Source organism: Salmo salar, chromosome ssa24 (genome assembly GCF_905237065.1).
Source record: "Salmo salar chromosome ssa24, Ssal_v3.1, whole genome shotgun sequence".
Taxonomy (NCBI): domain Eukaryota; kingdom Metazoa; phylum Chordata; class Actinopteri; order Salmoniformes; family Salmonidae; genus Salmo; species Salmo salar.
This window is the reverse complement of record NC_059465.1, coordinates 10104781-10122370: the sequence shown is the minus strand read 5'-3', so window position 1 is coordinate 10122370 and position 17590 is coordinate 10104781. Positions and strand designations below refer to the sequence as shown.

General features: G+C 40.3%; 2 protein-coding genes across 3 annotated transcripts in view; one reads left to right on the top strand and one right to left on the bottom strand.

The window, feature by feature from the left end:
* Positions 1-11087, top strand: part of LOC106585121 (electrogenic sodium bicarbonate cotransporter 4) — a 55314-nt gene extending 44227 nt beyond the window's left edge. For both annotated transcript variants that reach the window (XM_014170972.2, XM_014170970.2), the window contains exons 19-27: positions 887-1000; positions 1151-1312; positions 1786-1964; positions 2130-2202; positions 2465-2533; positions 3190-3363; positions 3837-4016; positions 4147-4199; positions 10283-11087. In XM_014170972.2, coding sequence (XP_014026447.1) covers positions 887-1000; positions 1151-1312; positions 1786-1964; positions 2130-2202; positions 2465-2533; positions 3190-3363; positions 3837-4016; positions 4147-4199; positions 10283-10397 — 1119 coding nt within the window. In that variant the 3' untranslated portion in view covers positions 10398-11087. The remainder of the gene's footprint in view (positions 1-886; positions 1001-1150; positions 1313-1785; positions 1965-2129; positions 2203-2464; positions 2534-3189; positions 3364-3836; positions 4017-4146; positions 4200-10282) is intronic.
* A 3844-nt stretch (positions 11088-14931) lies between these two features.
* On the bottom strand, positions 14932-17590 carry ogfod2 (2-oxoglutarate and iron-dependent oxygenase domain containing 2). The gene is made up of 7 exons (XM_014170974.2): positions 17167-17590; positions 17003-17059; positions 16801-16911; positions 16586-16685; positions 16338-16462; positions 15944-16201; positions 14932-15656 (listed from the first exon to the last, which is right to left on the bottom strand). Exons 1-7 carry the CDS (start codon positions 17299-17301, stop codon positions 15399-15401), a joined length of 1044 nt encoding a protein of 347 aa, XP_014026449.1. The 5' UTR covers positions 17302-17590; the 3' UTR covers positions 14932-15398.

Here is a 17590-nt window from a genome sequence, read left to right as displayed (position 1 = left end):
GGCAGTCCTCTCCTCCGGCGCCATCTTGAACTAGCTTACGACTTTCAATGCATTGTGTTGAGATGTGTTTTTTTATGTGTTTGTGTCTCTGCATTTAAAGAGTTTAATTCCAAGACACTATATATCCATTTTCAGAAATGTTGGTAAATTAGCTTTTATTTTTTAAAGAAATGATCAAAGAGATTGGTGTGTTTTTTCACTATCTAATCATGGCATATTCAATGACAGACATGTATTTGTTTAAAATCCAGCACTTGATTGTTTCATTTCAGACAGACAAATATGTTTTTTTGCTAAATGCAATATATCCGCCTCTCTCAGAGAAATAAGTAGTACTGCTATGTTTTACAGTCAAATGTAGCAAATAACTACATTTTCTATAAAGAAATGTACAAATGGTACATTTGTGACGTCAATATTTTTATAATTCAATACAGTAATATGAGATATACATGTACATTTTAGTCATTTAGCTGATGCTCTTATCCAGAGCATCTTAAGCTAGCTAGGTGAGACAACTACATATTACAGTCAAATATACAGGATATGCACATTCCATTCCAGCTAATCAATGGATATAGCGTTTTGCAAAAAAACATATTTTCATAAAGATCTATAATCTCTGAATTGAGAACAGAAATATTTGACAGACATGAAGGTAAGCAATCATTTCTGATGAAAAAAACACAAATGTGAAAAATGTGTGAACATAGTGTTTTGCAAATAAACTCTTCGTGTTTTTCTTTGAGAGATGATTTATGTATCTCGCTACACTTATATTGTTTTGTGTCTTGTTCTGTGTCTGTCCGTGTCTCTGTTCTTGTCTCTGTCTATTGTGTCTGTCTGTGTTTCTGTCTCTTGCTCTGTCTGTGGCTTCTGTAAACAGCTGCGGAAGCTCATCAGTGACTTCTCCATCTTCATGGCCATTATGACCTTTGTGGGTCTGGACAGATTGATCGGGCTCAAAACCCCCAAGCTCATCGTTCCCACAGAGTTTAAGGTAAAGGAACGGGTTCAGAATAGCCACTCTTTTTATTAGTTATATTCCTGACCGTACCCTGGAACAGTTGTGTATCATTATACATGTATGTTTTTGTCCTTTAATCAATGAATGGTCACTTGGACACTGTCCCTTACTGACTCCCTTTAGCCCACACGTCCAGACCGGGGTTGGATAGTGCTGCCGTTTGGGAAGAACCCATGGTGGGTGTATTTGGCCAGCTTTGTCCCTGCTCTCCTGGTCACCATCCTCATCTTCATGGACCAGCAGATTAGTGCTGTCATTGTCAACCGGAAGGAAAACAAACTGAGGGTACTTTGAGGGGTGTTTTTATTGATTGATTTAACCTTTATTTATCCTGGAAGTCCCATTGAGTTCAGGAGACCTCTTTTAGAAGGGACACCTGGATGTGCTCTATTATATACACAGCCAAGCCTGTTATAGTGAAGACATTGAAAACAAGTTTAACATCAGCTTTTTGGAAATCACAATGCGCATCACACATGTTGTTTGCCATAATCTCGGTTAACCCAGAACTAAAATCTTGTGTAATTTGTGCAGAATCTGTCCATGAGAGAGGATGTTTGCCACAATGAGCAATTTATATTGTAGATAAGAGATGTACTTGTAGGGGTAAAATATAGTTCCTAGAACCTTAATTGGGATTTGGTGTCATGTTGAGGCCGACATAATGCATAGGACAATTACCTCAATGACATCCCCCAGTGTGAGTTTGTCCTACTCTGCTCTGTGTGTCCCTCCACCTGTGTGTCCCTCCCTGGCAGAAAGGGTGTGGCTACCACCTGGACCTGTTCTGGGTGGGGGTGCTGATGGCTGTCTGCTCCTTCTTGGGCCTGCCCTGGTATGTGGCTGCCACTGTCATCTCCATCGCACACATCGACTCGCTGAAGATGGAAAGTGAGTCCAGCGCCCCTGGAGAGCAGCCCCAGTTCCTGGGTGTCAGGTGAGGGAGCACTGAGCAGTGACCGTAGACTGTGACTATGGAGGATGTACTGGACAGTATAGTCCAGGCAGGGCTTGTCTCTTGTCTGCTGTCTATTATAGATGGAAAGGTTTGCTGGTAGTCATCCTCTCTCTGTTTCTCTCTCGCTCTTTCTCTAATGAACAGGGAGCAGAGACTGACGGGGATTCTGGTGTTTGTTCTCACTGGAGTCTCTATCTTCCTGGCTCCCATTCTACAGGTCAGTAAAATGTATTCATTTCCTCTGACCTAAACAAGTATTATGGATGAAGGATAGCAGTATCTGCGCCCCAAATGGCACCCTATTCCCTATGGGCCTTGGTCAAAACTAGTGCACTGAATAGTAGTGCACTGGCCATTTGGGGTGCAATCAGTGTGTTTTCTATACCACCACATGACATTATTAAAGGGGATCAACAAGATAATGTGCTGATGTTGTCTGTGTGTTTAAGATGTGTGTTCTCCCTCTCTTTCACCCACAGTTCATACCCATGCCAGTACTTTACGGTGTGTTTCTCTACATGGGCGTGGCATCTCTTAGCGGCATTCAGGTATGTATAGACCAGTAAACAAAGTAGACAGCCAGTGGTTGTGTCAATTGAAAGTCTCATGGTATGCGGTTCTTCTTCTGACATGAATTCAAATCTCCAAATGAAGATACATTCTCTGTGATGTGGTTATTTTCCTTATCGGAAACCGTGTGTCTGGAGGGAAGGTCACTGTATTCTAGCCGCGTCTAAAGCAATTTGGAGATGCATTCTGATGAGGGTGTTAGCTAAGCTGCTCAGAGCAGAGCTAGGATTTCAGTGAAGGCTCAGTGAGTCTGTTTGCGCTCTGTGTGTGGGTGCTGTTTGACTGCACCCTGCCAATCAAAGGGAAATGTCACAGACGAAAGAGTAAAATGTCAACAGCAAGATGAACAAACATTAGACAGGGTCCATGAAAGTTTACATGGAAATACAGTATGTCACAAGCCTATTTCCCACAATCCATAAACAATTGTGTGTGGCTCAGTTGGTAGAGCATGGAGCTTCCAATGCTTTGGTTGTTGGTTTGATTCCTGCTGGGACCACCCATATGAAAATGTATATAAATGTATATATATGTATATATCTGCTAAATTGCATATATTACATAGATAAAACCTTGGAAATGGGAATAATGCAGGCAGTGATGAGTGTGTGTTCTCATTGTCACTCCCCTGTAGTTCTGGGAGAGGATCAAGTTGTACATGATGCCGTCCAAGTACCAGCCTGACTTCCCTTTCCTGCGTCATGTGCCTCTGAGGAGGGTCCACCTCTTCACTCTGGTCCAGATAATCTGTCTGACTGTCCTTTGGGTTCTCAAGTCCACCGTCCTGGCCATCCTCTTCCCTGTCATGGTATTATTCATTACTCGCTTTTGATTGGAACAAGCATTAATACAGGGCTGTCAAACCCATTCCAGAGTGTCTGCTGTTTTTGTTCTTTCCTTTCAATTTGTGTCCAATTAAGACCTAGACAACCAGCTGAGGGGAGTTCTTACTAATAAATGAGCTTAACTGATCAATCAAGTACAGTACATGGGAGGAGCAAAACCTGCAGACACTTGCCCCTCAATGGAATGAGTATGAAACCCCTGCATTAATGCATAAAAAAAGATGGTCAGCTCTCACAAGATAAAGTTTTACTTAGATTTATAACCAGAAATCACAACGGACATACATTCAAGCACACTTCAACATACAAATGACCTGATGTGATGTAAATGCTGGTTACTTATGAAGAGTTTAACTTGCATCTTCTTTCCTGTTGATGTTATTTTCTTGTCGTGGAAGTTATGTAAGATAGGATAATGTATTTGTGTGGTTAACAGATCCTGGGGTTGCTGGTGGTGCGTAAGATGCTGGACATGGTGTTCTCTCAACACGACCTGGCCTGGGTAGATGATATCCTGCCTGGGAAAGACAAGAAGGATAAGAAGAAGAAGGGCGATAAAGATGACACGAAGAAGAAAGACAAGAAGAAAGGCAGAGCAGACGACAGCAAAGACAAGGTGAGAAACGTTAAGATTTACTGCCACCAACTGGCTGATTTAGAGCAAAAAAACCTTGCTAAATAATGTATTTCTGATGGCTGTGTTTTGTGTGTGTGTGTTTTGTGTGTGTGTTTGTATGCACGAGAAGTACCACGCTTACTCCAACTGCTCGCCCAACTCTGAGTCTGACCTGGACCGCAGGTACTGTGTGCTTAAACTACACGTCCCCTACAGTGACCTCCTTCAGCCCGCTGACGCCCAGTCACAGTGGGCCGCTCACTGCCAGCCAGGCAAATACATCCCCTGATACATAGATTACATAAACATGAAACATCAGCCTGGCAGATATACACAGACCCAAAACATGGACGCACACAGACACACACACATGGGCGCCTGACTTTGTCTTAAAGTTAAAAAAATAATAAAAAGAGTTAAACATTTTAAAAACATTTCCTACAATTGTACACTTTCTTTACAGGTGGAGTCTATATTTATGAACAGAACACAACATTTTTTCTTAAGTTCTGCCACAAATTATATTGAGGTCGAGTACTCAAGTGTTTTTAGAACACAAGGCCAGAAAGACATATGTGCACATTTATCTAGGCCTATATGCCAACAGTGCACAACTTATCATAATCATTACAGATAGCAAATCCTAATTGCTAAATTGCTCCATAGTAAAAAAAAACAAGTGCCATTTAAGATTTTTTTTGAAACCGCAATATCAACTGGTTATATTATATCATGGAATACAATCTTCAAAAGGCAGTAACCTCAGCAGTGGAGCTTGCTTGTAGAAGCAAGTTTTGTTAATTTAGCAGACAAGACGCTCTTATTTCCCTGAGCCATTATAACAGTCACGACCCCTATTTTGTAGTAAAAAAACAGAATGTTTTTTAACAGAATAAAATACAACAGAATATTTTTCCAAATGAAAAAAAGTGTGAAGTGAATCTCATCTCGCGACTCAATTTGGCGAGTTGAAATTCGATTGAGTTTATTCTGCCTGTTTGGAATGTTCAACATGGACACTTCCACGTGACGAATTACGCCCACAACATATGTTTACAGTAGGCATAGGCCTAATGATTCTGATGAAAATACGGTCTTTGTCAAACTAATGTTTTTGCATATTTTCAGTGTGGAACCTGTGTAGCCTAGCCCTAGAATAACCAATTCAAAGGGCACTAGCAGATCACAAAGTAACCAAAGATGGAAATAGAAGGAACGCAACTGTCATCATTTGGCAACGAATGTAGCTTGTGCGTCTCATCATGTAGATACATTTTTATAGGCATGTATTTCTAGGCCTAATGGGAGCTTGTGTGCGCACTCAGGACGCCTGTGTAGAGGGAGCGGTCAGAATGCAAATGAGTGTCACGGCTGTCGAAATGATCGGACCAAAGTGCAGCGTGGTTGTAGTTCCACATTTTATTAAATCCGTGAAACTTTGCAAAACATAAATAACTGAATTACAAAACAACAAACCGTGACGCAGAGAGAAACAAACACTACTCAAAAGATAATCACCCACAAAAACCAGGAAGAAAACCCCCCTACTTAAATATGATCTCCAATCAGAGGTAACGAGGACCAGCTGCCTCCAATTGGAGATCAACCCAAAAACAACAACATAGAAATAGAAAAACTAGAACTTAAACATAGAAATAGAAAACATAGAAAAACACAAAACACCCCTGTCACGCCCTGACCTACTCTACCATAGAAAATCACATCTTACTATGGTCAGGATGTGACAATGAGTGAGTGAAACATGGAGTGGAAAGGGAATTTAGGGAGAAGAACTGCTTGATGCTTGGCTTAGTTTATTTTTAGTTGTGCCCCGCAAATGCACACATAGGCCTATGGAACACGAGTGTCAAAGCAAATTAACATTGTCTTCAAGACAAAAATGACAATTTTTTTTCAAATCACATTCCACTAAATAGTACTGTTTTTAATTATTTTTTATCTGGTTAAATTCTTTGGGCAAGTGGGACACTAGCGTTTCACAGCCAGTGAAATATCAGGGCGGCAAATTCAAAAACAACAAAATGTCATAATTCGACTTTCTCAAACATACAACTATTTTACACCATTTTAAAAATACACTTCTCCTTGATGTAACCACATTGTCCAATTTCAAAAAGGCTTTACAGCGAAAGCAAAACATTAGATTATGTTAGGAGAGTACATAGACAAAAATAATCACACAGCCATTTTCCAAGCAAGGACATGTGTCAATAAAACCCAAAACACAGCTAAATGAAGCACTAACCTTTGACAATCTTCATCAGATGACACTCCTAGGACATTGTTACACAATACATGTATGTTTTGTTAGATAAAGTTCATATTTATATCCAAAAACAGCATTTTACATTGGCGCGTGATGTTCAGAAAATGTATTCCCACCAAAACGTCCGGTGAATGTGCACATCAATTTACAAAAATACTCATCATAAATGTTGACAAAATATATAACAATTATTTAAAGAATTATAGATGGACTACCCCTGGATGCAACCGCTGTGTCAGATTTTCAAATAGCTTTACGGAGAAAGCACATTTTTCAATATTCTGAGTACATAGTTCAGCCATCACGGCGAGCTATTCAGACACCCGCCAAGTTCGGGGCAACCTAAACTCAGAATTAGTATTAGAAATATTCTCTTACTTTTGCTGATCTTCGTCAGAATGCACTCCCAGGACTGCTACTTCCACAAGAAATGTTGTTTTTGTTCCAAATAATCCATATTTATGTACAAATACCTCCGTTTTGTTTGTGCGTTCAGATCACTTATCCAAACTCATAAAGCGCGAGCGCGGAACGAGAGACGAAAAGTCAAAATGTTCCATTACCGTACTTAGAAGCATGTCAAACGCTGTTTAAAATCAATCTTTATGGTATTTTTAACATAGAATTGCGATAATATTCCAACCGGACAATAGCATATTAATTCAAGAAGAAAAAGAAGGAACGGCGTGCTCGCTTGACTGCGCATATCCAATCCTTTGGTTGCCAGGCAGACCACTCAGTGAATGAGCTCCTATTATCTGCCCAGTTACAGGAAAATGCTCAAACCACTTTCTAAAGGCTTTAGACAGCCAATGGAAGCCTTAGGAAGTGCAACGTCACCCCACAGACACTGTAGCTTCGATAGAGAATTAATAGAAGAACTACAATTCTCAGACTTTCCACATCCTGCTTGAATTTTTCTCAGGTTTTTGCCTGTCATATGAGTTCTGTTATACTCACAGACACCATTCAAACAGTTTTAGAAAATTCAGAGTGTTTTCTATCCAAATCTACTAATAATATGCATATTCTAGTTTCTGGGCCAGAGTAGTAACCTGTTTAAATTGGGTACGTTTTTCATCCGGCCGTGAAAATGCTGCCCCCTAGCCCAGACAGGTTAAAGATGGAGAGACTCATGCCCATCCATCCCTACCTCCGACATAGAGTTTTTTTTAAGCGCTGTCACAGTGTCACCATGACAATGTTTAAAACTTGTCTCAGCAGCATATATATTCTATGCAACGAGGGTCAATTTTACTTACCAAGCAGAGCTGTTTTATCGGGGTACAAATATTATGTGCTTTTTAATTTTGCATTGTAACTGAAGCGGCCACGTGTGCTCGGTGCACCGAGCACTCAACCAGGACTGTTACTTTTGTAGCTGAATTAAAACATTTTATCTATGTGATTTAACCGATTGATGTTGGGGAAATAGATGGCAAAAATGCAGAATGGTGTTAAATATCTGTAAACAGCTTGGGGAGAAAAATTCTTTCACACATTTAATCATGTAATATGTGCCATTGCTCAGGCGCCTATGCACACACACACACACACACACACACACACACACACACACACACACACGGTCTTATACAAATAACTTTGTAGACACACACTATTAAGTCCCATTCAAAATCCTATTTTCACTAACCCCTAACTGTAACCCTAACCCTAACCTTAACCCTAAAACTAACCCTAGCTCCTAACCCTCATTCTAACCCTAACACTATTTCTAACCTTAACCCTAAACCCCCTAGATATAGCATTTGACCTTGTAGGGACTAACAAAATGTCCCCAGCTGGTCAGATTTTTGTTTGTTTACTTTTCTTGTGGGGGCTTTTGGTCCCCACAAGTATAGTTAAACATGTCCACGCGCACACACACAGCTATAAATATACACATCTATAAATACACACATAATTTATCACAGACAGTGTTCCATATTGTTCTCAGAGAATATACCTTCATAACCTTCTCTCCATGCACTTTGATACAATGCAGATAGTTTTTGCACATGTTTTTTCCCCCTAGTGCTAAGGAAAAACAAAACGTCCACCAAGGGGCAGCCCCAGGACCGAGTTTGGGGAAATCCTGTGCTAAGCAACCTTTGCTGCTATTTTTAAGGCACTCGTATATGCTGCGTTATGAAAACTAGTTGTGTCATTTTGGGTCAGTGTCTCTCTATGTGTACAAACATCACAGGCACATGCATGTGCATAATTCCAACATGCTAGCCAATAGCCATACACTATCTCCAATGTATTTTCACTTTCTAAGGCACTGGCTTGGTTTATATTCTGTAGAAATGTTTGACATATTGGATAGATTAATAAAAGTTTACAATTATATTTGAATGTAGTGGATACACAGTATTTGAGAGTGAACAGTGTTTGGCCCACTGTATGTGTGCATCCACATGCATCAGGCTTTTCTCAGAGTGTTGGTTATTTATTTTACCTTCATGTGTTGTATAGTCTAGTAGCCTATCTATGGGTCCCATTCACAAACACAAATGTTTAGTTTAGTTGTGTCGTTATCCCATATAGTTGCATATTCTTCCCTGTCTCTATCCTTTTAGTCATGCCTACCTCTGCATGTTATTTTTGAATGGGAACTATGATAACAATTAATGTCTGCATTACGTTTAAGGAAGCATAGTTCAGAATAGATTTATTGAAGATTAAGATCAAGGTCCAACTGAAATTTGACTTCTGCTTTATCCCAACCCCTCCGAAAGACACACAGGTTATAGATGTTGAACCAGGGGGCTGCCACACTGGGCGCACGTGGAGCAGTTGTTCTGGGGGTTAAGTGCCTTGCTCAAGGGCACAACGGTAGGCAATGGCATCTAGGGTTTGATACCAGCAACCCTCCAGTTGCCAGCTCACTTCCTGACACATTTTTCCCATTAGACATGGGATTCGAACTGGCAACCCTCCGGTCGCTGGCTCGACTCTAACCGTTAGGCTACCTGCCGCCCTTGGTTAGACCTACGTCTTTGCTTGTGGTTTTTCTAAATACATTTGGAAAGGGAAAACTGCAAAGTAAGGACAAACTTTCATTAAGTGAAGTTTCGCATTTATTCTTCACAAACTGTATATTGCATTCATTCCCACCCCTCACATTCCACATAGGGTGTGAACTGATCAAGAAGGGTGCAATTGCAGACCGCAATTAGAAGCGTTGTCTGATATAGGCGTTTCTTGATATCAGGTTACACCCATTGATGCTCGCCATTGGTCCGTGGCCATTTTTCACGCCGAGGACAACAGTTGTTGGCAACTGTAGCATTGTTGCTAACCCTAACCCCTTTTCTAACCTTAACCTCATTCTCATAACCTTCCACGTTAATTCACCTAACCTGCCACGCTAAATCGCCTAACCTGCCACGTTAATTATCCTAACCTGCCACGTTAGTTATCCTAACCTGTTATGTAAACAAATCATCTGTGTTGAGAAATCATCAGTCTCACAACACCAGAACTAACCAATGGCAGGTATCAATGGCCGTTTCCTGATATTAGGGAACTAATATCAGTTTGCAGTTTGCAATTGCACCAAATTCAGCTGATCCACAGAAAGGCTTGAAACACTATGGCATAAAGAACAGACATGAATCACAGTTGACAGCCAGCCTAACTCTCTGTCACATTGTTTCACATTAGTTTGCCCAACCTCTCCTCTAGTCTAATTTAGTCTCTGGTACTATGCATCAGACCCATATTACATCTAACAACTGACTACCTCCCTGTCTTGCCCAAGGTTACCTTACCCCTCTCCAGTCCCTCCTTCCTTCTGTGTTTCTTGCCTCTCGCTGTGTATGTCATATATTTAATTTGACAGAATATTTTATCCAAAGCGACTTACAGTAGTGCATGCATACATTCTTGTATGTGTGGCACAGCGGTAATCGAACCAATCTGAGCCACACAGGACCACATGTATGTATGATAACTGGAACTTGCCGTTCCTCAGCATCACCCTGCATCTGAAGATCTCCTGTCCCTCGTCCCCGACGGTCCCTATGGCCCATGGCCGTGGCATGGCCTTCCCCGTGCCCCAGGTGAAGATCGAGATGGAGTCGGACTAGGACACGGACACTGATCACCCCCGCCACAGGGACTTGGTCAGCGAAAACAACGCTTTAGGCGATTGACAGACAGAGTTGTCACCTGTAGGCACTGACTGCAGTGTGACAGAGCACAGGCAAACGTGGGTCCACAGCGGACTCTGTACATTACATAGACGTAAAATGCTGACCCACTTACACACCAAGACTCGTCTAGAATGCCTGCAAGGTGGCGTGGACTAACAGCTGACAGCATATGACACCTAACATAAATAAATGAACTGGGAATACAACATGCACATGGAGCAGTACATTTCACATAGCTGTCAATTTCAATGTGTCCAAAATCCCAGCAACAGTTTCTGCTTTTAAACTAGGAGGCTCTTTGCTGAACTGTCATGGACATCTCTGTTGAGAACATGTTGACTGTATAATTTTCAGGATATGCATAAGTTTAGAAACACAATGGAGGGATATAGGAGAAAGGTGAGTGAAGGATCTTGTCTGTGCTGTATATGAGAGTATTTTGTGTCAAGATATTTATTTAGATTATAAAAGTATATAGTATGTATTTTTCACTGTTCATACAGATATATATATATATAGTAAGTATGAAATGTGAGGTCCAGAATAACTTGAAGTGAAATCCAGAATTTCAATGTCAGTAAAAATGGCCTGCCTTTTCATGTGATAAATGAGTTCTTGAATATCCTTCTTCAGCAAATAATTGTGTTTTGGTGTGTGTGTGTGTGTATGTGTGTTGTGAGGTTGTATGGTGCCTCTTCTTGTATCAAACTAGCTTGCCTATTCCCTCGTTCCTATTCCCTCGTATGTTTTAAAGCCACTGGGGAAAAAAGAAACAGACAAAAAATTTGAATAGCCTACTAGACTGAATATTGTTGTTTTTGAAAAATGATTGATTTGTTAATAACATGGTTGAATACAGTGTTTTCCAATCGTGCTATTATCCCCTACTGCAGGGGTCATCAACTAGATTCAGCTGTGGGATGATCTTTTTCTTGAGTGGATAGTGGGGGAGGGTTATACATTTGTACTATGCAAATTGAAAAAATACTCTGCAGGATGAAGCAAGAAGCCCAAACCAGGGTTCATACACATTTTGACAGATGGAATTTCATGACTTTTCCAGGACTTCTCCATGACATTTAAACAAATTTCCATGACAAAAAATTGGTGGTGTCTCAATTGGTGGTATGCTTAAATGGTATCGACACTGGGAGGCACTTACACCCCCACCCCCCATGTGTGCATGCTTTTGATCAAGCCCTGCTCAAACACATCAGAGTCAGTTGATCAAGGTCCGATTGAGCAGCTCATGTCTAAAATGTGGTTAGTTAGAGGGGGACTGGAATAAAAGCCTGCACACCCAGTAGCTCTCCTGGAAGATGGTTTACCACCCTTGATGTAAAACATTGCAACTTTACAACCAAATACATTTATGCCTTAATAAAACAATTCACTCATTCAATATATCAAAGATCAAATGGCTATGATAGGCCACACATCTTTTGAGCTGTGCTCTTGGCTTAGCCCACATATTTCTTCAGGAAATGTACTTTTTTAGTTTAGTCATATTTATCTTAGCGAGGCCTAAGAACTGTTTACTTTGCAGGCTGACAAGCATCTATTGAGTTGCAATGTCCCAATACATTTGATGCCCAAATCCACTGGAAGTACAGTTGAAGTCGGAAGTTGACATACACTGAGGTTGGAGTCATTAAAACTCATTTTTCAACCACTCCACAAATTTCTTGTTAACAAACTATAGTTTTGGCAAGTCGGTTAGGACATCTTCTTTGTGCATGACACAAATCATTTTTCCAACAATTGTTTACAGACAGATTATGGCACTTATAATTCACTGTATCACAATTCCAGTGGGTCAGACGTTTACATACACTAAGTTGACTGTGCCTTTAAACAGCTTGGAAAAGTCCAGAAAATGATGTCATGACTTTAGAAGCTTCTGATAGGCTAATTGACATCATTTGAGTCAATTGGAGGTGTACCTGTGGATGTATTTCAAGGCCTACCTTCCAACTCAGTGCCTCTTTGCTTGACATCATAGGAAAATCAAAAGAAATCAGCCAAGACCTCAGAAAAAAATGGTAGACCTCCACAAGTCTGGTTCATTCTTGGGAGCAATTTCCAAATGCCTGAAGGTACCACGTTCATCTGTACAAACAATAGTACGCAAGTATAAACACCATGTGACCACGCAGCCGTCATACCGTCATACCGCTCAGGAAGGAGACGCGTTCTGTCTCCTAGAGATGAGCATACTTTGCTACTAAAAGTGCAAATCAATCCCAGAACAACAGCAAAGGACCTTGTGAAGATGCTGGAGGAAACAGGTACAAAAGTATTTATAACCACAGTAAAACGAGTCCTATATCGACATAACCTGAAAGGCCACTTCTCCAAAACCGCCATAAAAAAGCCAGACAGGAAAATGATGTGGATATATTGAAGCAACATCTCAAGACATCAGTCAGGAAGTTAAAGCTTGGTCGCAAATGGGTCTTCCAAATGGACAATGACCCCAAGCATACTTCCAAACCTGACTCCATTACACCAACTCTGTCAGGAGGAATGGGCCAAAATTCACCCAACTTATTGTGGGAAGCTTGTGGAAGGGTACCCGAAATGTTTGACCCAAGTTAAGCAATTTAAAGGCAATGCTACCAAATACTAATTGAGTGTTTGTAAACTTCTGACCCACTGGGAATGTGATGAAAGAAATAAAAGCTGAAATAAATCATTCTCTCTACTATTATTCTGACATTTCACATTCTTAAAATAAAGTGGTAATCCTAACTGACCTAAAACAGGGAATTGTTACTAGGATTAAATGTCAGGAATTGTGAAAAACTGAGTTTAAATGTATTTGGCCAAGGTGTAGGTAAACTTCCAACTTAAACTGTATCTACAAAAACAAGTTTTGCAGCCACATAATCCAAAATGAAGACTAAATCTAATATTTTTTCCTAAAATTTGTTTTCACGATTCACAAATGATTATTTTGATTCACATGTCTCAATTCACAACGATTGAACAGAATCCCAACTAACACAATGAGGAATTAGTGAATCGTTCATTTTGTCAATAACAGTTTCAAATATTCATTTGTGTGGCACTTTCTATGGCTTTTTTCACAATCCTGGCTGATATGTTCATTTATATATATATATATATATATATATATAATTGATCAAATATTTTATAACTGCCTAAATAAAGTACCTTAACAGAAATTATTAAATTCATTTCCATTACTTTTTCATTACTTTCCGGATTTTATCATTTTTCTAAACTTTTCCAGGCCTGGAAAACACAATATTAAAATTCCATGACTTTTTCATGACTTTCATGATGTACAAACCCTGTCAAGCAAAAATTGTATTTGACAAAAACAATCATTTCAAAACTTGATTACATTGGAACATGATCGTACATGTCTCTGTTTATGAGTGGAAATACATGGGAATAGATGTACTAAATTCAAACAATTTTACAGTCTTTTATGTCCAAAAAGGGAAATTTAACAAAATAATTAGTAATAATTTTGTCCGCAGGCCGCCAGTTGACGATCCTTGCCCTATTGTGTGTAAATGACTGTGGACACTTACTGAGCAGACACCTAACAATAACCCAAAGACGATGTACAAACTGTATTCTTGTGATATTTTCTTTGTTGTTAAATGTTGATCCTTTCAATATGATAGATTTTATCAACAGAGAAATGCCTGTGCATTATTTTATTTTTTATGTATTATTACAGAATTAGTAAGACCATAACGACAGTTATGTATTTATTATTATACAAAAAAAATATTTAAACACAACATGTAACAATTTCTATTTTACTGAGTTACAGTTCATAGAAGGAAATCAGTCAATTCAAATCAATTCATTAGCCCCTAATCTATGGATTTCACGACTGGGCAGGGGTGCACTCATGGGTGGGTCTGGGAGGGTGTAGGCCCAACCCTTGGGAGCCAGGCCCAGCCAATCAGAATTAGATTTTCCCCACAAAAGGGCTTTATTACACAGAAATACTCCTCAGTTTCATCAGCTGTCCAGGTGGCTGGTCTCAGACAATCCCGCAGGTGAAGAAGCTGGATGTGGAGGTCCTGGGCTGGTGTGGTTGTACGTGGTCTGCGGTTGTGCGGCCGGTTGTACGTACTGCCAAATTCTCTAAAACGACGTTGGAGGCGGCCTATGGTAGAGTAACTAGCATTCAATTCTATGGTGGACATTCTTGCAGTTAGCATGCCAATTGCACACTCCCTCAAAACTTGAGACATCTTTGGCCCAGCACAAGGTGCACCTGTGCAATGATCATGCTGTTTAATCACCTTCTTGATATGCCACACCTGTCAGGTGGATGGATCATCTTGGCAAAGAAGAAATGCTCACTAACAGGGATGTAAACAAATGTTGTGCACAAAACTTGAGTAATAAGCTTTTTGTGCATATGGAACATTTCTGGGATATTTTCAGCTCATGAAACATGGGGCAAACACTTTACATGTCATTTTTGTTCAGTATATTTACATGATTTATAAACTGTACAGATTAAAAATCTTGTCAACTTTCTGTGAACAAGGAACAGGAGCAAGGCCACTAAAAGTAAGCTATAAAGGGGAAGGCAAAAGCTCAGGTTCTCCCCCAGTGTCTATAAACACTAGCTTTTGGATATGAAATACCCCTACCTGGACAAAATACCATTCAATTCACTAGCTCCACATTTTTTGTATGGACATGATGTTTTTGGAAATATAGGAATAAATGTGACACTGCATAATGAAGTTTGTAGTGAGGTGTTTTGTAGAAGTAATGATGAGCTTCCCTATGTTCCTAGTGTCTATCACGTTTCCTCTCCACAACTCTTCTTTGGCACATGCGATAATCTCTACGATAAGTAAACATCCAGACAATAGTTACACTAACATACACAAATACACATGGACCAGCAGCATTAAGTTAATGCAGGACACATTATACATTCTGTAGAAGAGACATCCCTAAGTCACTCGTGAAGCCGTCTGCGAAACCCTCTCCTTCGACCAGGGTGGGCCTCTTGTTGCACATGGGGCACAGTTTGTTCCTCTCCTGTGAGGCTCTCATCCAGACGATGAGGTTCCAGCGCTGGCCAGAGGAGATGGGCAGGGCACCGTGCATGTGTTGTCCTCTGTGGAGGATACCCTCCGTCACTTTGTGCTCTACCTCTGTACATGCTGTCTCACTCAGAGGCACCTGCAGGGGCAGCAAAAACACCATCAGCCACTGAGCCACACTAGACTAACAATGAGAATGTTTACTAAAGTGCTGTGGTGACTTTTGTTCATGCAACTAATAAATCTGTGCGATTTCACAACCTAAAATGTAACAGTGTGTAACCTGGCATGGTTTTAAACCACAGTGTGTGTGGAATTAATGAGAGATAGTATGAATCTAAAGCAAGAGCACAGCTCCATTTGTTATTTCATTCTATATAACACTATTGTGTTATCACACTTCCCCATCTGGCTCTAACGAGGCACCTGTCTCATGTCACCGAAGTAGAGATTCCCCTCCGTGAACTCTTTCCCCAGAGACACGTTGAGAGTGACCTCTGCGTTGTCGTAGTGGTAGCTGAGGTCCAAGTCTTCATGCATGTCATATTTCACCATGAAGGCCTTGTGGCTGTCCAGGTAGCATCCCCCACAGTCATGGTAGAGCAGAGATGTGAGAGGCTGCAGATACTGCTCACGGAGAGGGATGATGAAGCCTTCGTCAAACCCTAACTCGTTCAGGAGGATCTGTGTGGACAAAAGAACATCACCAACAAAAAGAACATGAGTTACCACAGGTAACACTTGATACATTGAGCATTTTGCCTGAAGTCTCCAAATCTAATATTCTACAGATTTCTCTCATATATAAGAGGACATGTACCCCATAGTTATTCATGGTATTCGGTCTGCCCTTGGGCGATCTAGATTGTTCAAAGTGTTCCATCTCTTCTATCAGCTCATCACAGAAGATTTTCTTGAACACAGGAAAGCGGAAGACCCTTGCCGCTTTAGAAAATAAAAAATTATGAGTTAGGCCCTAATGTGGACAATGGAATAAAAATGTCTATGAAGTTGAACAGTCATGACAGGCACCACCTATGTCAAATATGAACTCTAAGGAAAACTCACCTGCTTCTGTCTGCATTAAACTCAACAGTCCCTCTTTACTGGCCTCATCACTTCGACAATAATCCACCATCTGTTTAAACTCTGGGGCCATATAGGACTCCTAAAGAGATAGACAATCTAAGTAAATTACACTGTACAGTAATACCACAGATCAAAGGGTTAATTAACAGTATCTGTGTATGGATTTGAAGACTGCAGTATTGTATGTTTCCTACATGGAGATGGTAGACATGGTCATGGAGTGGTTTATAAATCTCCTTAATGGCTGCAGCTCTCTCAGCTGACTTCACACCAAGGCTCCTGCGCCTTTCAACTTCTTTCTCAATCTAGATAAGAAACATTCAACCCATACATTAAAATATAATGATAATTCAGTCCGGTTTTCACAAAATACTTCAAATACATGGGTCTACTTGCCTTTTTCAGGATGTCCTTGAATTCTGCGTCAGTGGAGCAGCCAAGATTTCTTAACACCTGGAATGTAAACAGAAGTAAGGTTACTAACTTTACACTTATCTAACAAGATGCTGTAACGTGACAACCGTCTGTAGATCTTCTGCCTAGCTAGGCCAGATACCCACCGCTTGATAATCAGATCTAAACTGGTGCTCGGATAGAAATCTGACATGAAGTTTGAACTCCTCGAGGAAAATATTGTCAGTGCTAAAACAACTACAAGTGTAAAATGTTGCCTTGGAATCCTTGTCGTGTTGCATGACTTGTCATATAAAGATAATACAAATCAACGTATTATAGGACACTTCATAATAATATTGGCTAATATAGCAGTTAAACGTTGGGGATATCGCCCACGGAACTGTAGTTGTTTGTTGTGATCCAACTATGTTATGTCTCCGATGTGAAATGATACTCTCAGCATTTAGTTTCCATGATTTCTAATCAACAAAAGAGCTCAAGAGACACACTGCTGTATATAAAATATACAAATATCAAACGGTACTCTATTATTTAAATATGTGGCCATTTTTCTATCTGTTGGTGTAA

What these genes read in the sequence shown, in the direction of transcription:
- ogfod2 (XM_014170974.2), bottom strand. Translation starts at nt 17,301, where the DNA reads ATGCAACACGACAAGGATTCCAAGGCAACATTTTACACTTGTAGTTGT. An exon ending in TTAGATCTGATTATCAAGCG is followed by an intron (nt 17,060 to 17,166) that starts GTGGGTATCTGG and finishes TTTACATTCCAG; the next exon opens with GTGTTAAGAAATCTTGGCTG. An exon ending in ATACCATGAATAACTATGGG is followed by an intron (nt 16,202 to 16,337) that starts GTACATGTCCTC and finishes TTGTCCACACAG; the next exon opens with ATCCTCCTGAACGAGTTAGG.